The sequence below is a fragment of the Malus sylvestris genome, chromosome 9 (genome assembly GCF_916048215.2).
Source record: "Malus sylvestris chromosome 9, drMalSylv7.2, whole genome shotgun sequence".
NCBI classification, from domain to species: domain Eukaryota; kingdom Viridiplantae; phylum Streptophyta; class Magnoliopsida; order Rosales; family Rosaceae; genus Malus; species Malus sylvestris.
In genome coordinates this window covers 29,280,728-29,307,444 of record NC_062268.1, presented here as the reverse complement: position 1 = coordinate 29,307,444, position 26,717 = coordinate 29,280,728, and the positions used below count along the sequence as shown (strand labels likewise).

General features: G+C 38.2%; 2 protein-coding genes, 1 long non-coding RNA gene and 1 pseudogene across 4 annotated transcripts; 2 read left to right on the top strand and 2 right to left on the bottom strand.

Moving 5' to 3' along the window:
* Nucleotides 1-6,616: 6,616 nt before the first annotated feature.
* Nucleotides 6,617-13,161, top strand: LOC126583185 (putative E3 ubiquitin-protein ligase RING1a). 2 transcript variants are annotated; one of them, XM_050247500.1, is made up of 10 exons: nt 6,618-6,937; nt 7,041-7,083; nt 7,605-7,663; nt 10,036-10,117; nt 10,246-10,366; nt 10,807-10,848; nt 11,294-11,833; nt 12,074-12,181; nt 12,544-12,744; nt 12,937-13,161. In XM_050247500.1, exons 1-10 carry the CDS (start codon nt 6,757-6,759, stop codon nt 12,967-12,969), a joined length of 1,410 nt encoding a protein of 469 aa, XP_050103457.1. In that variant the 5' UTR covers nt 6,618-6,756; the 3' UTR covers nt 12,970-13,161. The 2 variants fall into 2 exon arrangements, with proteins under 2 accessions (XP_050103456.1, XP_050103457.1); XM_050247499.1 differs by lacking the exon at nt 12,937-13,161 and having other exon boundaries at nt 6,617-6,937; nt 12,544-12,935.
* Nucleotides 13,162-13,450: 289 nt separating this feature from the next.
* LOC126583183 (protein TPX2-like) lies at nt 13,451-18,443 on the bottom strand. Its single transcript, XM_050247495.1, has 18 exons — nt 18,062-18,443; nt 17,288-17,373; nt 17,001-17,192; nt 16,851-16,918; nt 16,504-16,743; nt 16,322-16,418; nt 16,051-16,233; nt 15,799-15,951; nt 15,655-15,717; nt 15,488-15,568; nt 15,231-15,389; nt 14,988-15,122; nt 14,808-14,885; nt 14,579-14,698; nt 14,320-14,486; nt 14,069-14,237; nt 13,872-13,966; nt 13,451-13,787 (listed from the first exon to the last, which is right to left on the bottom strand). Exons 1-18 carry the CDS (start codon nt 18,231-18,233, stop codon nt 13,670-13,672), a joined length of 2,376 nt encoding a protein of 791 aa, XP_050103452.1. The 5' UTR covers nt 18,234-18,443; the 3' UTR covers nt 13,451-13,669.
* LOC126583195 (uncharacterized) lies at nt 14,208-15,177 on the top strand. The gene is made up of 2 exons (XR_007609691.1): nt 14,208-14,305; nt 14,731-15,177. It is a non-coding gene; the product is annotated as an uncharacterized LOC126583195 (long non-coding RNA).
* Nucleotides 18,444-24,515: 6,072 nt separating the features above from the next.
* LOC126583193 (dolichyl-diphosphooligosaccharide--protein glycosyltransferase subunit STT3A-like) lies at nt 24,516-26,224 on the bottom strand (annotated as a pseudogene).
* Between the last annotated feature and the right edge of the window lie 493 nt (nt 26,225-26,717).

Here is a 26,717-nt window from a genome sequence, read left to right as displayed (position 1 = left end):
ACAGTGGTAGAGAGGAGTATTGTTTTTGCACCACAGTGTGGGTTCGATCCCCGTTAATTCTCTAATCTTATATCTAATCTAATAAATCCAACGTTTGACAAAAAAAAAAAAAAAAAAAAACTATACTTGAATTTTCATACCCAAATCCATTCCATTCAGACGGTTATTAAGTTTAACGGTTTGAATTTTCCATCTCTAAACTTGTTTTTCCTTTTTTGGCCGAGTAACGTCATTGAGACATCTAAGCTACGGAAGATGGAGAGTTTGCAATTTCATTTTCCGACATGGGATAACTCTTGATGCACGCCCTCACGTGTATGGTTTTCAAGTGTAACACATGGACAATTTTAATGTTATAGTAGATAATGTGCATCAAAATTAAAATCAATTCGTCTCGCGCTAAAGCTAGGACGTCACCCGTAAGTGGCGCGCTGTGTGGCCCGAGCACAGTGATAAGTGAGTAAGGGTCGCTGTATCTCCATCGGCATCCGGATGCAGTGTTAAATGAGTAAGGGGGCCATAGAAACTTCTTTTCGAACGACTCCACTCAAAGTTGTTTGGGAGCATATGCTCCTATCAACTTTACACAGGACACACAAAAAAAGTACTTTGATCCTATTAGACGGGGGATGGTGAAGAAGCTAGGACAGAAGGGTAGAGTTCAAGAGAGTATAATGCGTTTAGGAACGTGGAATATAGGAACCTTAACGGGAAAATCTATAGAAGTAGTGGAAGTTATGGTGAGGAGAAGGATAAATATTATGTGCCTACAAGAAACTAAGTGGGTTGGTCTTAAGGCAAAAGATCTAGAAAACTCAGGGTTTAAGCTTTGGTATTCGGGCACAAATAGAACGAGAAACGGTGTTGGCATCATTGTGGACAAGACCTTGACACAAGATGTTGTAGATGTCAAGAGGGTAGGAGATAAAATCATGGCAATCAAGATTGTAATAGGACAAGAACTCATCAATGTGATTAGTGCGTACGCACCTCAAGTAGGGTTGGATACGAGTTCGAAGGAGAAATTTTGGGAAGACCTTGGAGACTTGGTGCAAGGAATTGCTCAGACGGAGAAGTTATTTATAGGAGGAGATTTAAATGGACACGTGGGCAGGGAGACAGGCAACTATGGAGGTTTTCATGGTGGCCATGGTTTTGAGGAGAGAAATGAGGATGGGGAAGCTATCTTGGATTTTGCAATGGCATATGATCTCTTCTTAGCCAACACCTTCTTTAAGAAGAGAGAAGAACATGTGATCACCTACAAGAGTGGGTCGTCAAAAACACAAATAGATTTTCTTCTAATGAGGAAAGAGGATCGTATAACTTGTAAGGATTGCAAAGTTATACCGGGGGAGAGCTTGGCTAATCAACATCGCTTGTTGGTGATGGATGTACATATCAAAAGAGTGAGAAAAAAGAACAAGACTTGGAAGTGCCCAAAGACTAGATGGTGGAATCTAAAAGGAGAAAAACAAGTCATTTTCAAAGAGCAAGTAATCACCCAGTGTGTGTGGGATAGAGAGGGGGAAGCTAGCCAAATGTGGGATTCCATGGCTAGCTGTATCCGAAAAGTAGCAAAAGAGGTATTAGGAGAGTCCAAGGGCTTTGCTCCACACCAAAAGGAATCTTGGTGGTGGAATGAGGAGGTACAAACAAAGGTGAAGGCTAAGAAGGAATATTGTAAAGCCTTATACAAGGATAGGACCGATGAAAATGGTGAAAGGTATAGAAGAGCGAAGCAAGAGGCGAAGAAAGCTGTGAAAGAAGCTAAGTTAGCGGCTTATGACGATAAGTATAAGCGACTAGACACCAAAAAAGGAGAGTTGGATATCTATAAACTAGCTAGAGCAAGGGAAAAGAAGACAAGGGACCTAAACCAAGTGAGGTGCATCAAGGATGAGGATGGAAAGGTTCTTGCTACAGAGAATGCGATCAAAGACAGATGGAGAGGTTATTTTCATAAGCTTTTCAATGAAGGACATGAAATGAGTACTCCTTTAGGGGAGTTGAGTAACTCAGAAGAGTGTAGAAACTACTCCTTTTATCGTCGAATCAGGAAGGAAGAAGTGGTTGTAGCTTTGAAGAAGATGAAGCATAGAAAAGCAGTGGGCCCAGACGATATACCGATTGAAGTGTGGAAAGCCTTGGGAGAGACAGGTATAGCATGGCTCACTGACCTTTTCAATAGGATTTTGAAAACGAAGAAGATGCCAAACGAGTGGCGAAAGAGCACCTTGGTGCTTATTTACAAGAATAAGGGCGACGCACAAAATTGCATGAACTATAGGGGTATTAAGCTAATGAGTCATACAATGAAGCTCTGGGAGAGAGTCATTGAGCATAGATTGAGGCAAGAGACACGGGTTTCGGACAACCAATTCGGGTTCATGCCAGGGCGCTCAACCATGGAGGCAATCTATCTCTTACGAAGATTGATGGAAAGATATAGAGCTTGTACAACTGTTTATTCCCATGCTTAAGCCCTCTAATCTCCTGTTTGAGACTCATCACCTCAGCCGCCAATGATTCAACTTGACGGGTTCGAGCAAATAGGCGTTGGGCCATATTAGACACAGAACCTGCACACTGCACACTGAGAGCCAGATAATCCTTAACAGCCAACTTATCAGACCGCTTGGAAAGTAGTCTGTTATCTTTAGGAGTGACAAGGTTCCGAGCCACCACCGCAGCGGTCATATCATTCTTCATCATCGAATCCCCAACCGTAAGAGGACCAGTAGGGGATATGAAGGATGGGCGCCATATGTTATCTGGAGAAGACGGGGTTGCCTCTTCACCAAGGTTCAAATCAAAACGACGGTCGGAGGGTCCATACATTTTCAAAGGTGTTGAAGAAATAAGAAGTCGGACAAAATCAAGATCTTAGAAGTGCACGAAGGGAGTTTTCTACAAGCAAAAAAAAAAAAAAAAAATTCAAGTGTGCTTTGAAACGAACTGCGTGCCTCTATAAAAATCAACACTCGACGGGATTTCAGAGATTGAAGAAGCGAGCTCAGAATTCGAAGAGGCCAATTCAAAAAATCGAGGAGGCAAGCTCAAAAATCGGAGAAACATCTTGCTTTTCCAGATGCGTTAGCACCCGTCACGCGCAAACTCAGCTTTGCGGAAATCACGGGCAATTTATTAAAGCGCCAATCCCAGATATCGAAGAGGCGCCAGTCTTTTTCAGCCTCGTCAGCACCCGTCACGCGCAAACTCAGCTTTGCGGAAATCACGGGCAATTTGTCGAAGCGCCGATCCCAGATATCGAAGAGGCGCAAGTTTTTTTTCAGCCTCGTCAACATCTGTCACATGCACACTCATCTTGACGAAAATTACGGACAATTTGTCGAAGATTTCTGATAAAGAAGAAAGCACGTGAAGCCATACTGATCAATCACGCATTGGTTGCCGACACGAGTAAAAGAATAGTACCTCTACAGGTACTAAAGAATTTCCTATAACTGTCCACCTTCACCCTCCATAGCAAGGCAGACATACATAACCTTTCTTCATCTCCGAGAATGCCTTCCCAACGAAGCCTCTCGAGTCACTCAGTGTTTCTTATTCCTTGGGGTACCTCTGCAAACAAATGACACCAAAGCAAAAGTATCTCATATCACCAGGGTAGAAAGCAAGAGTATCTCATATCATGCGTTCTCCCTGTCTTTTCCTTTGTCCTTGTTCTTACCTACAAAGACAAGGATAAAGAAAACAATATGCCGGAACCTCCACTCAAACTCGGATGCCACATTTATTTGGAGAACAGATAAGGCAAGTGAAAATGATACCTTGCAGCATGTGGAGACAACGTGCAGAAGAAACAAGTAGAGAAGAATGCAGTCTTCACAGTCAGCTCAGCAGAAGGAGTCCGAGCTGAGGAACTCAAGAAGCTGCCACATCTGCCTGAAGAAACAAGCAGAGAAGAATGCAGCCTGCACAGTCAGCTCAGCAGAAGGAGTCTGAGCTCAAGAACTCGAGAAGATGCTACATTCTGCCAGAAGAATAGATAAGACAAGGGAAAATGATACATTGAAGCATGTGGAGACAAGCACAACAAAGCACGTGTCGATTCATCCGCTACTTCTTCAAAATCAAAAGTATCTCATATCATCAGGTTTGCAATCACTATGGGTGGATGACTCGTTTTGACCCTCAAATTCTTGGGTCGACTTGCTAGGCGTTGTGGGCTGCATGTGCCGTTTCACCACCCTTGAATCAAATCCTTAAAGATCAAGTCACCAACTGGAAGAAGAGCCCATTAATCTTGAAGATCATACCGTTGACCAAACTGCTCAGGTGTGAATTAGAAAGATTGAACAAAGCAACAAGTCGTCACCTTCACCTCATGCCTGCTTGCCATGTGTTCGGGTCAACCTTCAAGAATCAAGCCTCAACGGCCCTTGAAAAAGTTTCCGGCCAAATTCAAGATCAAGCCTCGACGGCCCTTGAAGAAATCACAAGTCCGATTCAAGATCAATTGTCTACCACTCTTGAATCAAAACCTAGTTCAAGAATAAGCTGTGGAAAATCAACAATTGGAGGAATCCAGAAAATCCTCCAACCTAGTTCAAGATCAAAACTGTGGAAAGTCAACAAAGCGCAAAAAACAAATACGTACCGATTCATCCACTACCCAAGCCAAAGATCATCTACCACATGAAGCTCCTTGTGGTCCAATTTCAACCTTCAAGATCAAGCCTCGACGGCCCTTGAAGAAATTCCAAACAAATTCAAGATCAAGCCTTGACGGCCCTTGAAGAAATTTCCAGCCCAATTCAAGTTCAAGCCCCGACGGCCCTTGGATCGACATCTACAATAAGGGACTTCAAAACACATCTCCTACACATGACAAGCACATGTATACGATGCGCCTTGAAGTGGGGACATTTGTAGACATCGAAATTTCGGTAAATAAATGTTGACCGATAAATCAAAGTTTCAGCACTCATGTATTACATAAATTTTACACGTAGCGTGTGTCTAAACAAAAAATCGAGAATAATCGGAAAAGTCATCAAACAGGACACGTGTCAACACCTGGCAGAAACGACTTATTTCATCTGGAATATTATATTCAAAATTAGGCCTTGGAAAATTCTATAAATAGAAGCCAATTTCATTCATTTGGGAAGGAATTCATATTACACCTTGAAGCTCCGAAGCTCTGAAACTCCGAAGCTCTCAAGCAAATCCCGAAGGATCAAGAAAGCCCTTTTCGTTCTTCATCAAATCCTCCTTCAAGATCAAGCCCCAACGGCCCTTGAAGAACAATCCACCGATTCAAGATCAAGCCCCGACGGCCCTTGAAGAAAGTTGTTCTTCGTTCTTCGTTCTTCGTTCATCATTCTTCCAAGATCAAGCCCCAACGGCCATTTGGATCAACAATCATCCACCAATTCAAGATCAAGCCCCGACGGCCCTCGAAGAAAGTGTTCTTCGTTCTTCATTCATTGTTCTTCCAAGATCAAGCCCCAACGGCCCTTTACACCAACAATCATCCACCAATTCAAGATTAAGCCCCGACGGCCCTTGGATCAACAAGCCACCGTTCTTCAAGATCAAGCCCAAAAGCCCTTGAAGATCCGCTCATCACCGTTATTCAAGATCAAGCCTCAACGGCCCTTGAAGAAACACTCATCCTCAAGATCAAGCCCCAACGGCTCCTTGAAGATTCGCTCAAATCCACCTTCAAAGATCAAGCCCACGGCCCTTGAAGAAACTTCCAACAGTTCATCCAAAATCAAGCCTCCACGGCCCTTGAATCAACAAAATATCCATAAATCAACACCTTACGGAGATCGAATCAGAGGATCAAAATAGAGAGAGATTGTAACCCAAAATCATCAAATACAAATATTATTTTGTGCACGTTGTTCTTGTCTCTTTCGTTTCAGGAAAATTTCGTGTTTACAATTTGATTTAGAGATCATTTAACCACCCATTTATAATATATCTAACGAATCAACTATTATGTTAATAAGTACCATCTTTATAGTAAATTAATAATTTTTAAATTTATATGGATGACTAAATGGTCTTCAAAATTAAATGAATTTTTCTTAAAATAATCTTTAGATGGTAATATAGAAAATAGACCGTTCAAACTATAAATTTGTACTGTGAATAACATTTTAATGAAAATTTTAAAAATATAACCAAAATTTAGAACCCATATAGAATTTTAACTACTCTTTTAAATTTGTTATAATTGTAATCAAAATTTGATTTTACTAAATATACCCTGAATGATAAAAAATATAAAATAATTAGATATTTTCTTTTGTTGGATCGATATATTAAAAAAAAAGAAAGAGGACAACTAGTGACAAGTCATGATTATCCATCCCTTTCAAGCCCAAGAAAGATTATGAGAAATTTCACCTTACTTATGGCAAACAGACTCAGCAACTCAGAGCATCGAACTCAAAACTGCCCATATTTTCTTTCTTCTAATCAACAACTACGATTATCCACCCATTTCGAGCCTAAAAAAATGACTCAACAGCTTAGAACGTAGAACTCGAAACAGTCCATATTTTCTTTCGACTGATCGATAACTAGCCAATTTTTTTTAACTTTTTACGGTTCCTGTAAATTTGGTTATTTTATTCTTCTATTAGGCAAAAGCAGCGTGTGTGCGTGCGAGAGAGAGAGAAACGCCTTCACACAGAGACACATCCACCGATCCATAGATCTGTGTGTGTTTCCATCGATCTGTGTCTGTGTTATCGTATGCAATAGAATACCTCAATGCCTTCACAGAAGCGTTCGTCACCAGAGCAGCACAGCGACGATGAAGACCATCGCCACCACCAACGACCCAAGCAATCTCGACCACAAGATGAACACCAACTGCTGCAACAAGAAGAAGAAGAGGAAGAAGAAGAAGTAGCAGTAGAAGAAAAAGATGAAGACGACGAACACGATGCCGGTTACATATCATCTCTCTCTCCCAATCCCTATTTCATCTGGGTCCTCTTCTGGTTCTCGATTGATTAACTTAACAAGTTTTTTGCTTTATTTTCCCACTTCAGATTCTGATGGCAGCGCATCTTCTACTTCTCAAGAAACTCCCGAGTACTCTCTCCCTCTCTTTTACTTTGTTCAATGTCGTACTTAAATATCTTATTTGGGTAATAGCTAGCTAGCTAGTTGTAGATTCATGCTGATTCTGCCACCATTTTCGAGCAGTTTATGAAAGCTCAGTGTGTTGAATGTTGATGGGCTTTCGACGTCTCTTGGTATAGTAAAAATTGAAAATTGGTTTTGATTTGATAAATATCGGTTCGTCGTTGGTTGTCAAATGGGGTATTACCAACCAAATTGTGGTTCTGCTTGATATAATGCTTGAGTGATTGTTCTATGTTGGGATCTTGTGCTTGTATTCACCGATATATTAAAATTCGACAAGGCAGTGACTAGTTTTCTGATTTCCTATTTTCTGGTAATGTTCTGTTATAAACTGTTCTTGTATATCATCATATATATATATATATATATATATCTGTGTGTGTGTATTAATGTATATATATAATTTGAATATTGCACCTTTTTGTATTTCTGAGAAATGAGTCTATGTACTTCTTGTGCCCTTGCAGATTTATATTCATACAACTGCCAGAACTCCGTAAAGATGTACACTGTCCAATATGTCTTGGTAACTTTTGCTTCTCAACCTTTTGAGTTTAAATGAGATGTCATGCTTTAATCTTACAACTGCTATGTGTTCACTTACTGGACTCAACTGATGAAGATTCCCCCTTGTGGCATATGGATTTTTTTCTCTCTCTTTCTTTTCTGCCCAGAAAACATGAGTGTTGCTTGCTTTAAGGTTGTAAATAACAATTAATTATTGCACTACGATGTAATGCACCTGCATACATAGCTTAATTACTAATTCACTTTTCTTTTCGATGGTGGTTAACTGCTAATTTTGCTATGCACTTGGGTTCTTGTTGTTGCATTGCATGCCTGCATTGTTGTCATCGATTCTCAGTGAGGTAGTGAATGAATTGTCTTTTGCCGATTCTTTTAGTGTTCGTTGTAGTTCCACCACTGTCTTCAAACTATAAAATTCAATGTGGTATCTTCTGAGGCAAACTGTGTAGGGCCTGCCAGGTGAATAATTTGGTTGGCTCCATACATCCTTCATCTTGTCAACAAAACTGACTATCAGTTTGTGATTAGTCTATAACAAGAGGAAGGCTAAGAAGGGTGTGACTTAGTTGAAGAAGTGAGAAAACCTCGGTGATATATTGTTTTGCAAATGGCATGCCGTTGACAGATAGCCTGATAGGTTTATAGAAGATTCATTCTGAATACTGAGAAACAGAATTACAAGATATTCAGCAAACAGTGGCAGGTGGGAAATTACAAGGATATAAATATTTGGAATGAATCTTCTCTAAACCATAAATAGAGAACCAGAATTACAATGATATAAATATCCAGAATGAATCATCTCTGTCTAGCTGCCTCTGTGAGAGGATTTGGAAGTATAACAATGATTTTTATGTAAATGTGAGATTTTGGTGCCTGATAGGTTGTGAAACACCAGAATCAAGTTCTTTTTTGGTGATGGTTAATCCATAGTAGTTGCCCACCCTGCTTCCACAAGAAAGCAGACTGTAGCATACCTTCTACCCGCCACCACTCCTAATCACCTTTGCGCCCCCAACGAGGGTTCCCAGTCATGGCCAGCTTCTAGGGATGCTTTACCTTCTTATTTTTCTCAATTTCGGTCATAAAACCATGTTTTTATGTATTTCCTGTCTACGCACATGTGACCTTATTTTTTCTTGCTTGATGCTGAATTCTTGGCAGGCCCTTTGTTCTGGCCCTTCTAGTTGCTGATTGGAATTTCTGCCTCATTTTTTGGGGCTATATGGGACTGTTTTGAAATGCTTTTTGATGCTCTTGGGTCATTTTTAAAGTTTTTGCTGCTGTTCTGCAGTTGCTTTCTTAATTTGTTTCATCTAGGTTCTTCGGTTCTGTTTCCTGTATTCTTCTGTTCCAGATTTGTTCCACTCTATCCAAGATGCTTTTCTTGTAGTTTTATTTTGTTAAACTTTGTTTGAGTTTACTTGTAGGGCCTCTATTTCATTCATTGGGTACTAGCTAAGATTGTGTTCTATAGTGAAAGAGAATGAAAAGTCTCTGTTAGGTAGTCAGGTTGATTCCAAGGTGACCCAAGTTTATGTCATTATGCACCTGCTTAACATACTAGTACCATTTCTGAATGGTTGGAAGTTAGCATCATGTGTACAATTTGTTCCCCTCTATCTTGGCAGGAGGGGAATTTCTGATTGGTTATTGGATACTACTACCAAGAAGTCGAGGGAGACAGACATCTTGTGCTCTGTGCAGTATGTATAACTGTATCATATTGTTCTGGTGTTTCAATTAGACAAAAAGAATGGCTCTGCAATATTTCATGTTTCATAATACTGTTGATGGCCCACGAATAGCTGCTAGGCAGGTGTATGTAAATGTTTGAATGCAGATATTTGTGGGTCTATACAGATATTGCAGAGACTTCTTAAGGAAGACTTAGTGCTAGACTACTACATGGGTGTCTAAAGACTTAATGAAAATTTGAAATTTTAAAAACTATACAGAGACTATCTTCTTCTTTAGGACATGGAGTATTTATTGAACTTAGAGCATCGAACAATTAGGTGAACTTTTTGGGATTTGAAATTTTGACAGGAGTAAGCATTGTTTGAATCTATCAATTATTGAAGAGAGGATATTAGTTGAATTTAACATACACATTGAAGACCTGTGTAGATTTTCCAAGATCTAATACCACCTTTTCCCAGAAGTTCTCATTAAACATCACCAGCCATTTGGATGTGTATTTCTAATGTTCTGGTAAACTACTATGTTGTTGCAGTTTTGTTAAAGAAGAAGACTCTGATTCTGCTTCTTGTTTCATCTCTTGTTGCTTGCTTACATTTCCTCTTCTGCTATCCATAATGGGTTATCAATCTAGTAAGCAATCATTTTTTGATTTCTTCTCCTGGACAGGAATTATTAAGAAAACACGAACTGTAATGGGATGCCTACACAGGTTTTGCAGGGAATGTATCGACAAGTCAATGCGAATGGGGTATATACTGTTGAGCGCTTTCCCTCTTAACTTTTTGTTATTCTCTGATTAAAAGAATGAAAAAATATATTAGAATACAAGTTGAGAACCAATCAAGTTTATTTATTTAGCTTGATATATAATTTCAGGAACAATGAGTGTCCTGCTTGTCGCACACACTGTGCAAGTCGGCGTTCATTGAGAGATGATCCAAAGTATGATGCCCTAATAGCAGCTTTATATCCAGATATTGAGAAGTATGAGGAGGAGGTATAAGTTTAGCTGTTGTACTTTTATGTTTTGTAGAACATTGACAACTGAAGTAGAGAGGATACTTCAAATTAGTGTCATTACAATGAACTTTTAAGTTCATAAACTTGAATGGATGAATATCAAATTATTAACAGATTATATTTTTTTCATTTGATACATTTTTGGACTATAAGATATTTAAATAACAAATATGCCAGTTATGTTGTTAGTTGATTTGTCACGGACATGATTTTTGCTTAATTAAGTTTTAGTCAACCGCACAATACACACACACACACACAAACACAATAAATGAATGAGTAGGAATTTAATTTGTTCTCAAATTTATTTCTCAAAATGCTGTAGTTTTAGTTAGGTATTTTTGTTTTGTGAATGTTACACATGTTTTTGACTTCATATAGATGAGTGTAGTCTAATAAATTTGCAACATGGTTCAGGAATTGGCTTTCCATCAGGAGGAGAGGACTCGGAACGAGCAGGTTAGTTTTCTTTTGTTTTTTTGGGTAAAAGTTTTCTTCCTAAGATTTGGATGGTGGTGTTTTCTTCGCTGACAATTTTAATTATGAAGTATCGCATAGCATCTTTCTTGGGACATGCCACTACCCAAGAAATATGTTCTCCAGATATGGTAATTATTTCACATTACAATATGTGGTTTTATCAGTAAGAAATTATCTTCAAACCATTAAGCTTAACCCTCGCCCAAAGAAAGCAGGCCTTTTCCCCTCATTCTAAGATCTGCTTGGTGGAACATGTCAATGAGCCCACTCATTGATCCCCAAGGACCAACGCAATGGAGCAAGACCAATGACCTTACGTGCTTTTTAATGTTTTGTTTTTTTTAATAATTTTTTTGGCTCTCTAAATAGGTTCATACTTCATACTGAGTTTTGTTCCTGGTTCCATATTATTGCTCCAATACAGATCCAAGCATCAATTGCCAAAGTTTTTGAACAACAATCAGAAGCTCTAATCAAGAGACGCGCATCTGGAAAAGATACACCAGATTCGTTTCCTGTGAGACCGCAGCGCAATAGTCGGAGTTCTGTTTTAAGGAGACGGAACTCTCGAGCCACTGATATTCAAGGATATAAAGACAATGAGGATGATAATGACAATGACAATAATAACATGGGAAAAAATTTATCTTCCACTGATGACCGGCGTGAAGTTAGGCCAAGACGGCGGAGAAGACGGGCAGGATTTCGATCCTCTCAGCCTACTTCATCTCTGGCCAATTCAAGTGGAGGATGCACTGAAAATGATATAGAAGGGAAACGAGAGAACCACGGAATTTCACCTGGTGTTGTCTGGAGCTCTGAAATGCTTGTTTGGGGGCGGGGTGGTGCCCGGAGTCACACACGGCATGGCATTGCTAGTGGTTGCAACAGTAAGAATTCTCGGAGCACTCGCATATCGAAGTTGGTTGATTATCTCCGGAGCTTAGAGGAAAATAATGATGAGGTATAGAGAAATGCTGTTGGACTATTTGTTTGGTCGTTAGTAGGTCCATTAATTGCATGTGCCACCCATGCAGTACTCTTGCTGAATTTTAGTTTCTCCAGGGCAGATGGAATGAGATACTATCATACAAATAACTAGTTATTCTGGGTTTCTCTGAGCACCACATTGACAAATTATAAACTGCACTGCTTTCTTTATTGTGGTTTTGTTTCCTCTGATGAAATACTTCTTTGTCTGCAGTTAGATGTTCATCTCTTGCTTGTTCCTAAGGATACAAGTCGTACACCAAAGTTGCAGCAGCCACACCTTTGCTGTCGGCCGAGTTTGTCAGTGAAGCACCTTTGTGAAGTAAGATTATTCTCCTGATATTACTAACCTTAAACTTTTAAAGATGTAAATTTCATTTGGCAGACTTCCTTTGACTATGTAGCATGCAAATTTTATTCTTATGCTTGTTTGGATGAGAGTTATAACGCCTTGTCTGTGAAACTTGCTTGTTATGCCTCTTTACCTCATCTTGTGCTGGAATATTTGTGTGCATACAATTGATAGAAAATATATACTGGATTCATTTGAAACTCTGACTAGCCTTAAATTTTCTAGGAGCTTTGGTTCATTGTCAAAATGTTAATCTACCGCTCTATATATTTGGTATTGTTCTATTTTACAAAATATTTCCAGTGCCTGTGTAATTTTTATTTTCTGTACAGTATGTTTCTCACCAGACATCGTTGAGGGCTGAAGAAGTTGAATTATTGGAAGTGCCGCAGAGTTTCAATCACATTTCTGATGATGAGGAATTGGATCCGGATTCTGTGATAGATCCGGTCAAAAATGACCTGAAAATTCTGCAAGAAGAAGAAACTTTGGCAGAGGTTAGAGCCAATAGCATTTCTTGCAGGGACTATTTGGTGAGTAGACATAAGAAGGGTTCTTGTCCAAAATTTATAGCACATACTGTGCAAATAACAAAATGCATTAGCTGGTTGAATTTTTCTCTTATTTAACCGGAAGGAATACTCCGACATACATCGTTGCATTACATTTGATTGTTTTAAACTGCGCGAAGTATATAATATGAGTGGGTTTGTTACTCTTTTCAGATTATAGCATACAGGCGGAAGGAGATTAGTTAGAAAATTGTGAACTTGCCAAATGAATTCGGACGAGAAAATTGTTATATTGGCCGTTGATATCAGAGTTGCTGTAAATGTGGTTGAAGATATATAGATACCGGGATGCATTGATCCCCAGTTGAGACATTGTTTCCTGTATTCTTTGTGTTGTAAAACACTAGTTTGTATAATAGTTTAATTTTGTGTCCACAAGTTCTGTGTAACTAAGCTAATGCAGGTTCATGAAACGCCTGGCCTCTCGTTTTATCTCGGGTTTTTTAGCTGCTCCAAATGTGAAACGGAAACACGGAGATGGTGATGGTGAAGCAGAATGAACTTGTTCCGTCCTCCAGGACTCCTAACAGCTGAGAAACAACGTGAAGCTTCTCTAGAGCAACAAAGTTTAATTGAAAATGAAGCAATCAAAGGAAGAAAGCTTCGTGGCTTTGAGTTTTCGCCTTTTCGGATAATTTGCTTTTCGTCCATCTGCAGGGTACAATAATACCGAAAGAATTACGCTATGTTTAACATTGATATAAGAATTGGTTTTACATGTTAACTGAAACTTTACAGCAAAAGAATTGCGTTCGGTCGCCTTTAACAAACAGAATGGTACACTAATGCTGCTAGTAAAAATTTGATCACATCAACTCGAACGGCCCTTGTACAGGGTTCAAGAGTTCTTGAACAACAGCCACACATGGTAATGTAGGGAAAGGTTTCATCGCATCTGTGCTGCAGCGCTGGAAACTGCAGAGTTGATCATCATTTTTCGTCTTTCTTTTCGCTGGAGCACACGTAGATGTGGTGATTTCGGTTTTGTTGCTTCCCTTGGGCACCTATTATATCATAAAACGCACCAATCAATCAACTAGTCATTGAAATAATGCAGCAGCAACAGTTAAGATTGCATTCTTCCTTACTTTAGGGGACAAAATGGATGCTCAAAGTTGGGCACCGGCCTTGCATGGGGTACCAATGTCCTTCTGAGTTGTTTCAGTGCCTTTTCTTCCTCGACCTGCAAACAGTAAGTAGACAATTTTCGAGTACATGTCAAATCAAATGATGCAAGTTTACTAACAACTATGCAGCAAAAAGTACGTATGAAAAACACACATACCATTCTCGCTGCCTCGCTCTCTTCTCTGTATCTCTTGTACATCATCTCTTTCTCCCTAACCTTTTGATCAAATTCGGCTCTATCAACAGCTCGATGATCAACTTGGAGATTGAACTCCTGAATTTGGGTGAGAGGCTTGCGCTCTTTTTCGGGAACAGGAATTGGGTCCCTGCATACAAACAAGGGGATATCAGTCACTCGTCTCTTTAAGACTTGGACAATCAAATCCTGAACAATGTAAGTTTGTTTACTCTTTCAAGATTGGTTGTGCCTTGAACACTCTTATCTGGGCTTCTTCTTTCTCCTTCCGCTGTCTCTCTTCCATTTCCCTTTGCAATTCCTCCTCATGCCTCACTAAACTCTCTAGTTGGAAAGGTTCTGGTTTTGTGCATTGCTTGGGCTCTGGCTTGGGTGGGATCTGCATTAGAACAACAGGAATCATCATTTAACCATCATTGTTCCAATTTCGTGTAATTAAACTCAGAAAAACAAATTAATAAGTATCTGTACCACAGGGTAATCTGTAGTATAAGGATATGGATTAGCTTTTGGAACCCTTGCTCTTTCTTCTTCCAATTGCTTGTGCCAAACTTCAGTAATGAATTTCCTTTCTTTCTCGGCCCCTCTTTCCTGATGACGTAAACAAAAAAACCAATACGCAGGTTGTGAGCAGACTGCATGCATCACTGAATGACCCTAACTTCTATAATGCTGGAGGAAACGAAAGGAATTATCATACCTCTGTGTGGAGATGGAATGGGTTTGGCATTGTGTTTCTCGGAACTGGATTATGGTGAAGCTCTGAGTTTAGCGACAGCTGGAAAACAAAACAAATGATGCATAAGAGAAGCTGTACAGATACTACTTTTCTTTGGTATGCTACGTCTGCAGTAGGATCGGTAAGAATCGTTTCACTTACTTTATCAAGTAGATCAACAACAGACGAAGATTGCAGCGGTATCCTTTCATTTGTTGCAAAATGGAATTCCTGAGGTTTGGTCACATGTTTCTTTGCATTACAGAACACCCCCATATCTCCTTTACTTTCAAATATCTGTGAACAATGTCCAAAAGGAAAGAACATTTTGATAAATCAGTTCAATTCCTAATGTTTCCAAGATGAATACCATCAAGCAGAATTGAAGGGCTGGACTGGACATACCTTCTTATTCAAAGGCTTGGCCTTGAATTTTGGGATTCTTTCGAGTTCTTCCTGTTCAATTTCCAACGAACTTTTCACCCTGGGTGGACGAGCCCTCAATGATGTGTGTAGCATAGGGGTTTTAGGTTCAGTAAGATGATGAGGCTTCCATGGATTATTCTGTATTTCAACACAGAAAGAGAACATTATCAATGAGATACCTCAACTGGCTTATCGAGAACAAAAAATGGAAATAGCAAATCTGATTCTGTCTATACCTGACGAGACATTTCGGTTGAAGCTATCGAGGATGTTTCTGCATTCTGATTGGCCCTTGCCATTGTCTCCAAATGGAATTCCTGCAACAATTAGACATAAGAGACTTACAATCACCACTGCAACATTGTATGTCCTTTTTTCTAACATCCAATCCACAGCAACTTACGTGAAATTCCGGTGGCTGGGGCGTACTTCTTGGCATTGCAGGCAACGATGGGGATTCTAGAATCTGTAATGAGCAATAATGATCCAATAAACCCAACAGATATATACCGCAAATGAAACAGAAGAGTATAAAATTACAAGTTACCTTTTTGTTTAATGGTCGAGCCTTAAACTTTGGAATTTTAGCCATCATCTCTTCTTCAAGCTCAGCAGTACTCTTTACTCTCACTGAGCGAACACGCTGGGATGTTTCAAATTCAGGCTCCTTAGGCCTAGTCAAGGTGAGTTTGGGTTTCGTCTGAAAAATATAAACAGCATCGTCTTTCATCATTAACATGAAAAATATGTGGAGGCATGAAAAAGAACTCAACGAGGCAGATGGAGAAAGATGCTTTACATGCGGCAATGACAAGTCTCTGGTACTTGATTGGAACCTTTTCATCATTTCGGCCATCGAAACAAATGGTGATGCAGGTTCCCTAACATAAACTTTTCGGTCCTCTTTTTTCACAGCAGCTGAAGAACATGTATGACCCAGTTTTGACTTGTGGGGCAATGCGTGGGGTTTGGGATGAAGAATCTGTTTTTTTTAGAAGACATAAGGGAAAAGAATTAGGGTAAATGCTGTCACAGTCAAGTCGAAAAAGCGGTACAGGAGTAAAGGTTACCTGTCTAGATCTTCCTTCGTCCAATTTCTGCCGCTTTATCGCCTGATTTTCCTGAACTAAAAGTGGAGTTCCAGTTGCATTCTTCACATGTGTTTCTCTAGAATTTCAAGTTAAGTAGCTAATCAGTCATGACTGTTAGAATAAATCAACACATCAATCAGGAAAAACGTACACACACCAACCTTTTCACACTATTTGGTTTAATGTTTTTGGTTTGGGATGATTGTAAGTGACTTTTTTGCTTCAGTGCTGATGGGTTTCTGACCATGCTTGCTATTTTTTTAGCAGTCTGGTGCTTCTTGGAATAACTCATGGGTGGTTTTGGAGTGCAAGCTTCAATTTCAACTTGAATGATAGGTTTACTATTCTCCTTACCACTGATCAAAACAGCTTTCTTATTTGAAGATACTGTACCCAAAACACTGCAAAACAGAAAGTAAGGAATAAGAAATCGTCGAGCTCAACGTTGTATTCTAATCCACTAGTACGAGTCAAGAGACTCAAGACAAAGCTTAAGAGGACCCCTAACCTTCCATTTCCACTAGTGCATTTGTCTTCCTCTTTGTCAACTTGGCTAATACTCTTATCAGCTGAGACCTAAAGGAGTTAAGAGTATGATTAGATGCCAAACGCAATCAAGAAAAATGGTTTTTCAGAAGAGTAAAGTTGAAATTAATACTATGAATTGGCTTATGTTGCTTTCTTCTTTCGCTTCCCTGGGGATTGTTTCGACCACTTCAGCAGGCACGATCTCTGATTTAGGCTCAGTTTCGATAGACTTATCAGCAACTACAGCAGGCATGATGTCTGATTTAGGCTTAGTTTCGATAGACTTACCATCAGCTTTTAAGTCAGATGATGATTCCAAGTTCTGCAAAATATAAACAACCATGAAGTTAGAGAGTTGGAGAGTTGCAAAACAAGTCCAAGTTTTATAGTAAAGAACAAAAGGACGTAAAACACTACCACATTCTGCATTTGCTCTGCTTCACCAAAGTCACACATGCTCTCGATCGTAAAGGATCTACCAGCCTTGATCTTAGGCATAAAAGCTGCACAAAAATATATAAGTCCCATTACAAACAGAACATTGCCACGGTTCTTATTGATCAAAGACAAAAATCATCCAAAAGCACAAATTGAATATCCATTGTTCCGTCAAACGAAAATTCCAGGCAAGTTCATACCATAAAACCTAGTTCAAATTCTGCAACAAATTTGGGAAAGAAAGAACGGCAATCCGGAAAGTTTAAATCTAATTCCTTTTTACAAGTAACAACTTCCTTAAATGCCTAAGATTGATGCCTAATTGAGAACTTTCTTGGTCTCTCTCAGAATCCCCTCTCTCTATTCTTAACAGAAAAAGTAAAAAGATATCAGCCCTTAATCTTCTGCGAGCAAGCACAACCTAGCAAACTTTTCTGATAATCAAACTCCATAAAGCAGAGCAAGCATCCAGATTGCGGTATCGCTTCCTAATCTATTTCAATTGCAAGAAACGTTTGGAATTGTGACAAAATTGGCCACGAAACCAAAATTAAAACCCTCAAAATCCAATAATTTTACAGAAATTTTACACAATTGAGAGAAGAAAAGCGAAAAGCCCTAAAATCCGAATCAACAGATCTGAGAGAAACCCTAACAAAGAAGACGCAATAAACACACAGGTGTAAGGCTATAAAGCACAACTGTAATAGAAGAAAAGTAAGATAGAAGGAGGCATTAGGGAAGCAGACGTACGTGAAGGAGCATAAGCGAGTGCGCAGTCAAACCAGAGCTCGGCCTTGCGGCGGTCATCTTCGCTCTCCTCCTTTATGAAGTCAAAGAAACGCGGAGCCGAGAACTCGTACGTATCATCGACGATCATCCCCGTCGCCGTCGGAGCCGGCGCGTTGGGTTCTTGCTCGGCCATTTCCTCGTTTTCGAAAACTTGTTGTTTGGGGTTGGGGATTCCAGAGGAGGAATTAGAAAGATCTGGAAGATTAATGAAGAAATGAATAGAGAATAATGAATAAATGAAAGAGAGAGAGGGAGAGAGAGCGTCTGAGTGGGTGCGAGTCTGGGGGATTGGAGTATAACGTTAGGGGAAGGATCTCTCTAACGGTCTGATTTTTTGAATTTGGTGGCCAACGGCCAACTATGTGACCGCTCGGCAGTTCGCTGTTTCTAACGGCTCTATTTACTTGCCTTTTTTAGGGGCTGAACATGTCGTTTGGGTTTGGGTAATACCCCAAAGAAAAGCAGAGGCGGCGTTGAGGGGGAGCGAAATGTGCAATCGCACTGGACCCCCAACAAAATTTGATATCTTATATTTATATGTAATAATGTTATATGTTAAAAATATACTTTTATTAGTACTTTAAAATCTTATAGTGTACTTTTTGTAAGTGTAAATTTTTTTTCTTTCTAAATACAAAAATTTGGAGTGCACAATGAGATAGTAGGAGTCCCAATAACAACACATTAAAAAACGATTTTCTTTTCAATTTTATTATATAATAATGCTATATATTCAAGTGAAACTTTAAAGTTAGAGTTTTTTAAGATTTTGTTTTCTTTATTTGGTTGCTTAAGATTGAAATGTTTTTTATTATTTAGTGAAAGTTATGTCTGTAACTCTTTTTACTTATTTAATGACATTTGTAAACTTACAATCAGTGAGTCCTAAAAGTTGTTTTGATTTAAGTTATTATTTTCTAGTACCAATATATTCTCCTACTTTTAAAAAAATAAAAACTATCTTAAAAAGGTGCCCTTTCATAAATTTCGCATAGGGCTTTCAAAATGTCAGAGACGGCCCTGAAGAAAAAAGGGATGTGGGGGAGGGAGGAGGCCCGGGATGGGAGATTTGGGATGTTGGGGGAGGGGTGGGGGAGATTTTTATTTCATTTATTTTTCGAAAGCTTTGTAAATATTTTGATTTTTAATTTTAATTAGGGAATTGTTATTGGCACTTCAAAAATCTCATTCTACGAAAGTTTGGAGTGTATAATGAGAAATTTGAAGTGCCAATTTACTATAATTTGAACATTAATTGTCTGTATTTAAAAAAATAAAAAATACCGTTTATGTCTTATATTTTCTAATTGTATATTTAATTAGGGATGGTTTCGGTTGGGAAGTGTTATTGACACTCCAAAAATCTTATTCTACACTGCTCACAAGTGTATTTTTCTTTCCAAATATAGAAAGTTTGGAGTGTAGAATGAGATTTTTGGAGTGCCAATAACAATTCCCTTTCAGTTTTGTAAGCGAAACAAAATTTTGATTAACTAAAAACTTAAAATGAAATTGAATGAATATTTCGTAAACTGAAAATTTGGATTGTGGTTTGTTTGTTAGGCCAAGTTTTTTGGGCTCTGCTAATTTTAGCCCATATTTAAGTGACTTTGAGTGCCAAAGTTTGATGTTATTTTTATGGGTTTGACTTTGTGTGCCAAATTTTATTTAACTTCAAAATTTATATGGCATAAAAAAAAAGTTCGAATTGAAACTTAAAATAGAAAGCAACTAGAGGAGATGGACGTAGAGTAAGACTTAGACGAGTCATTGATGAGTGTTGGTAATGGTTTGAGAGACTAAGATTGAGTCAAGAGGGATGAGAGCAAGAATGAGTCCATAGGGAAAAGAGAGAGAATGAGTCAAGAGGGAAGAAAGAATAACTGAATGAGTTTGTCTTTATGAACCAATGGTTGAGATTATCTCAACCAAGTACACTAATATCTTAATAATAATAATAATAATAAATTTTGATAAAACCAAACCAAAAAGTTTGGTAATTTTCGATTTCAGCAACTTCTGTTAAAAAAAATGCCAGCTCTATATTTAAGCGGTGTAGTCAAATTAAGATTTGATAAGATTCTAATAGATTTTACAGTAGGGGTGTAGTCCATTAGGGGGCGTTTGTTTGCCCTCACTAAAGAGTACTGGACTGGACTAAGGGTTAGTCCAATCCCATGTTTGTTCCCGACAGGGACTAGGTTTAATGAGACTAAGTCTCACTCGCTCTGACAAAAACTCTCGCTAGGGGATCTTAGCGAGACCCCCGAAAAGGAGCGGACTGCTAGTCCCTGCTTCGCCCCATCTGTGCTTTGCTTCACCCCTACCTGTTTCGCCCCATCTGTGCTTCGCCGTCCTTCCTTTCCTAGAAATCCCAATTGAGCTTCGCCGTATTTCCTCTCCCAAAAAAGTTAGAAACGTCTATCAGAGGGATAAAAAAAGAGAACAATGGAGTCGCCATGGCTTTGCTAACGAGAGGAGCATAAAACATCGTACGAGATTTCGGTTCCGTCTCTGTCCCACGAATCCAACCCCAATTAAAGGCTGTTCTTATCCAGAAATTTGTAGGAAAAACAAAATCAAAATCTGCGATAAACCCATAAAATATCAAAATCTGTGATAAACCCATAAATCTGTGATATGTGATTTCGAATTACAGAAAATATCAAAATTTGTGATAAACCTAGAAATATATTACCTTGGGTTGCAATGCTATTCTCCAAAAATTTGTAGGAAAAAACGAAATCAAATTTGGAGTTGTAAAACATAAATTATAGTAGAAATTTGATATGTGATTTCAAATTTGCAGTGCTCTCTCTACTTTGAGGAACAAAAAGAAAGACCTGCAGGTCTTTCGGTCCAAATCAGGAGTAAAATGCACAGATCCTCCTTTGAGGAAGAAAACTGGGAGAAATGGGGGAGAAAAAGAGAGAGGAGGGAGATGGTTGGCCAGAGAAAAAAAGGAAGAAAATGAAGGAGAGGGGAGTGAGAGAGTGGGAAGAAAGAAGAAAACGATGGGCCGGAGAAAAAAAAGGGAAGAAAATGAGGGAGAGGGGAGTGAGAGAGTGGGAAGGAAGAAAAAAAATGGTAGAAGTTTCGAGATGGGAAGAGATTTCCAAAAAGAAAAAGATAAATTAATAATATAATATAATTTTTATGAATTAAACAAATATAATATTAAAATTTATTAATTATTTTGCTTCTTAATCCGACATTGCATCAAACGCTTCACTAAATCAGTCCAGCTTAGTCTAGTCTAAGCCAGTCTAGCTTAGTCCCTGAAGCTAGTCCAATCCGAGATAATCTGGTGCAGCAAACGCACCCTTAGGGTTTTAAAAGAGCTGAGACCCACAAACTTCCTTCTGGACCTCCATCAAAAATACTATTTTTACTATATATTTGCAACATTTATTTAATAGAGATAGAACTCATATGTGTTAGTGACCAAAACTCTATTAAAAAAATATAAAAAATGGGATGTGTTAATGGCACTCCAAAAATCTCATTTTACACTCCTCACAAGTTCTTTTTCTTTCTAAATATAAAAAGTTTGGAATGTAGAATGAGAATTTTGGAGTGACAATAACAATTCCCTAAAAAATAATACAAATCTATTATATTAAGAGAAGAGGGCTTGTCAACTTTTTGCTCCATTTTCTTCCAATTTTGCCCTCACTTTTGAATACACAATGTTGACATGAGAAGGGCAAAATAGTAATTTTGTATCTTTTGAACTTTTCCCACTTTTTTCCTATTTTGGCCCTCACTTTTGATACACAATATTTACATAAGAAGGGCAAAATAGTAATTTTATATCGAACTATTTACATAAGATAAAAAAATATGCACTTATTAGAGCAGTTCCACAGAATTGGATTGCCCGACACCCAGCACCCAAAATAGGCTGGCCCCCAGCCAAATCACTCAACGCCAGCTAAATAGGCTGGTACCCAGCCTAATTAACCCAAGCCAGGCAAGAGACCGGCCCAAAATCGACAGACCCATATGCCAGGCCATTTGACGTCAGCCGGGCCATCAACTTTCAACCTCCTGTTGGAGAACTCGAACACCTCGTGGGTGACCTTGGTCCCGCTACGCACGAGGGAGAGAGAGAGAGAGAGAGATGCAGAGGGAGGTAAGGATTAGGAGGGGAAGAGTAGCCTATAACAAAGAAGTCCACGGTGGCAACCATTGCAAACAAAGCATGGCCGTACTTATAGTGCGCCTCCGCAAGGGCGTATCTTTTCTCCACCGCCGCTTTCTTTCTCTACAAATTGTCACAACTCCTCCTTCTTCCTCCAGCTTGGAAGCAACACATCCCCCCATCTCTCTCTCTTTCTCTCTCTCTCTCTCTTGCTAAAGGTGGAGACTTTTTGCTTTTAGGAGGGAAAAAAATGGTGTAAAAGTGAAAAAGGTGAGTTTTTGGAAGAATCTTGTGGATTTTTGAAAAAAAAAAATGGACAATTTGCTTTTAAGAACTAGGAATTTTTAGAGAAATTTTATGTTAAAAAATAGCTTTTGGAGAATTTTGAGAGAAAATTAGAAATGTAGCTATCTGAATCTCCCGAGGGAGAGAGAGATGGAGAGGGAGGTTCCAGACTTACCTTTTTTTTAATAAAATTATTATTTTTATTATTTTATAATAAAAAATAATAATATTTTAATAAAATTGACTAGGCTATTTTTTGTTAGGTGTGGAGATGCATTTGGTTTATTACTGTTCATTGATGTCTATTACTGTTCATTGAGTGGATTAAATGTGCTGAGTGATGGTGCATTTTTTTAAGGGGTGAAATTGCTCTTAAGAGAAATTATCCCACCATCATTTTTTCATACACGTAAGTGAAATCATGATGTTTTTTATATAGTTTGAATGAACTGAAGCGGTTGCGCTTGAGGAGAACGTAGGAAAAGGTGGGCGGTTGTTCACACACAGAGTGTGTGCTCATCTGCTAGTATATAATAAGTGTAAGAATATTCTCGAGTCCTGAGGCCTGACTAAGAACAATACTTCCCCAGTCCCATGGTGGGGACCCAGCTTCTTTGCCCTCCCAGTTCTCATACACTCTCATCCCCTCATATTTTGTACGGTTACGGTTAAACCACATCAACATTTTATTTGATTTTTTTTATAGAGATAATAAGACAAAAAGCAATAATGATATAAAATGTTGACGTGGCTTAACCGTAACCGCACAAATAGAAGGGGATGAGAGTATATGGAAACTGGGAGGGCAGAGAAGTCAGGTCCCCCATGATGGTTAGGTATTAATTAAAGGAAAACTAATGAAAAGGGCTTGAAAACTTTGAGTTTTAATGATAAGGACAAAATAAAGGGTAAAGTGAATAGTACCAGAAATGACTTTTTAGTGTAAAAATGTGGTTTTTCGTTAAAGTGAACAGTACCGGGTGCTTTTCGTTAAAGTTCCCATTAATTAATGCTTGATTCATGTAATTTTTCCTTTTTTGTTTGTGATTTAATTGTGTCCACTTGACATGACTACTGACCATGCATGCATGACGACCTCATGTCATTTAATTCCACACATTTAAGAATCTAGAATCAATTACAATTTAACCTCATCAAGGGGCTTAATGGTAAGGACACAGACTGCGGCTTCCAATAAATAAAAAAATGTGGGAGGTTTCGGGTTCGATGCTTTGAGCAAGTAAATCTACTTAACTGTGGCAACGGGCAATGTGAAATTCCCCATAGCCCTTCTTGGTCCGGGTGGATAACAATGATTTGCCACCAGGTTCAATTGCAATTTTCTTCTCCTACTTTGCGGAATTGGATCCGCTCTAGACCTTAGTGTCTGGAGATATGTTGGGCAGCAGAAATTGAATCAGATGGTGTCTAGTAACTTATTTTGCTGGTCCACCACATACAAACCAACAACTTTGATTTCTTTTACACATCAATCAATGACTCAGATGGGTTGATTCTTAGGCTCTAAACACTAAGGTTTGGAACATATCCAATTCCCTACTTTCCTTTAGTCTTCTTCGACCCTTCACATTAGTTCATTTGATGTTCCCAAATTAATATTTTTTTTTTTGGTACTGTAATTTTAGTTTATTGCACAAATGGCGGAAATCACATGTCGAAATATTAGTGACAAAGATAAGCCGAAAAAGTATATTGGGAAAGTAGTTTGGTAATGTTGTACTTTGAAAAGAAACTGCTTTTGTTGTGTTGTGAGAATAAGCAGCTGTGAAATAAAGCAGCAGAGTGTTTTTAAACTTTTTTGTAAAAGTGCTTTTGGAAAAAAAAGCAGTATCATAATGTTTGGTAAACTTTTATGTAAAACAGCTGTGACTGTATGAAATGACCAAAAATGGTATAATACTAGATGTGCCATTAATTTAATTTTCTTAACAAATAAAGGTGAATTACTAAATATACTTTATTTAAAAAAAATATTTATAAACTTTATCTTAAATATTAATTAGTATGACAAACTACTTCAATTGAAATATTTTAGACTGAATAGCTATGATTCATTAGTACAATATTGTTAATGTACTTGAAAGTAGTCTAATTAGATGCATTCATCAAACTTGCTGCTATTCTATTTCTTAATGCTTCTATATCATGTGATCCTTGAACTTGATAATTTTGGTATTCTTCATCATCATCATCCTATCGCTCTCCTCACAAAAGTCTCTGGGGTCAGTCACTTTGAACATTTTTGGAGAGAGAATCTCTTTGGTATGGTATACGAAAGCGACCACATGTATAATAATAAAAACCTGCAGAAGAAAATATAGCAACGATAAAACATAGCAAGAAAGATTGAGGCTATGAACTGCACATACAAACCATCAGGAAAAAATGAAGAAAACAGACTTCTAATTAAATTAGTTCCAAATTCAGGCAATCCCCTTCTTTAAGTTCTACTAACTGCAAAGCTTCTCCATATTTGCTAACCTTCTATAAGAATTATCTAAGTCCATTAAGGAGCAACCATATACTTTAAAACTGCTTAATGAAAACCAAACTCTTATAACTTTATATAAGTGGCTCAGTCCAAAAAAAAGAACACTCTTACGAACACGTGAACTAGCATCTTCAGAACCTTATTAACTCAGCATGAAGACGTCTTTTATAAGTGTTTTGAAAAGAACCGAAAGCTAAGACAAGCTCTAGTATCAGAAAATAAAAAGTCAATGAGAAAAGAAAGTTGGGAAATGCTCACCAAGAAGGATGCAAAATGTTCTGATGTCATGACTGCATTGAATCCAACTACCGGCACCAAAGCGTCTAACAATGTTCCCAAGACCACCTACATTAGAAAAGCTACGATTTCAATAGGAACCAAGAGTCATTTAAATGTATCAATTTTATAGTCGCCATTCTTTTTCATCTAGTATTTCTAGCTACAAACTAACAAAGCGCGAGAATGTTAATGCGTTCTTCAATTTTAACGCCAAATGCATGTTCCACTTGCTTTCAATAAAAAAATAGCATCATCAGTATTGAGGATACTTACAGGAGCGTATGCAATGTATAAACGAGATGAGTAGCGACCAGTTACAATGCAGAGAAGCACATGCATTGGAATCAGGTTAATAATAAATGTGTAGCCTCCCCAAGAGCAAACCTGAAGCAATGAAACAAATGCAAGTAAACATAAATTCGACAGAAAATGTAAGGTTACAAAAGCTCAAACAACATTAGAACATATACTTACCATGTAAAAGTATGCTATGGCATTAAGAATTGCATAAAAGAGGGATCCTGTATTCAGTGTCTGCATATTGCATAACGTAATCAGAAGATATTGAAGTACATTAAACATAATCCCTGTAATATATAGTATATACTAAGGAAGATCCATCAGAAACAAATTCATAAGGTGATCCTACTCAACAGTCAACAGAATCAGATCATCAGAATCAGATCATTCTTTGAAACAACCATGCACCTAACAGAATAAAATAAAGTTGTCTTTTACCAAACCTAACCTTATATATAGATAGAAAGTGAAGACCAAAGCAAAAATAGCCACAGCTTCATTGTCATAGCTTCCAGCCATAGAACAAGAAATATATGATGGGACCTACAAATGAAAACATAAAAAAGGGCAGTTAAGAATTTGCATTACCATGTCCATATGTTGTAGGGTTGTAGGGTTAAAAATACCCGCCATCGAGAAATTGGAGGAAGATAACCAAAATCTACAAAAATAACTAAGGCATGAATACGATACAAATACAAGTTACTCTCCTTTTGATTACTGAGAAATGTAATTACAAATGATAAAAATTCAAAGTTACAATAGTTAGAACACAACAATTTATAGAATAACACGAAGGTAAACTGATATGAAACACCATTCGGTTCGATAATTCACAAAAGTAGATAATCAATTGTAAAGTTGTATGATTTGCACAATAATATCCATACATATATGTACATCAATAGATAAATATTTTCAACACTGATGCCTTTTCTTGCATTTTCTAGGCTGCCAAACGAGCAACACCGGATTTTGACATCAATAAGCGATAGATCTACATAAACTGGAGAAAAGATAGTGATCGAAGAGCTCACAGAGAGGAGCCTGATGAGTCAATTTCATATTATATATTTTACCCTATTCTTTGCATATTT

What these genes read in the sequence shown, in the direction of transcription:
- LOC126583185 (XM_050247499.1), top strand. Translation starts at nt 6,757, where the DNA reads ATGCCTTCACAGAAGCGTTCGTCACCAGAGCAGCACAGCGACGATGAA. An exon ending in TTGAGAAGTATGAGGAGGAG is followed by an intron (nt 10,367 to 10,806) that starts GTATAAGTTTAG and finishes AACATGGTTCAG; the next exon opens with GAATTGGCTTTCCATCAGGA. An exon ending in TAGAGGAAAATAATGATGAG is followed by an intron (nt 11,834 to 12,073) that starts GTATAGAGAAAT and finishes CTTTGTCTGCAG; the next exon opens with TTAGATGTTCATCTCTTGCT.
- LOC126583183 (XM_050247495.1), bottom strand. Translation starts at nt 18,233, where the DNA reads ATGGCCGAGCAAGAACCCAACGCGCCGGCTCCGACGGCGACGGGGATG. An exon ending in TGCACTAGTGGAAATGGAAG is followed by an intron (nt 16,744 to 16,850) that starts GTTAGGGGTCCT and finishes TCTGTTTTGCAG; the next exon opens with TGTTTTGGGTACAGTATCTT. An exon ending in CCCAGCCACCGGAATTTCAC is followed by an intron (nt 15,569 to 15,654) that starts GTAAGTTGCTGT and finishes TAATTGTTGCAG; the next exon opens with GAATTCCATTTGGAGACAAT.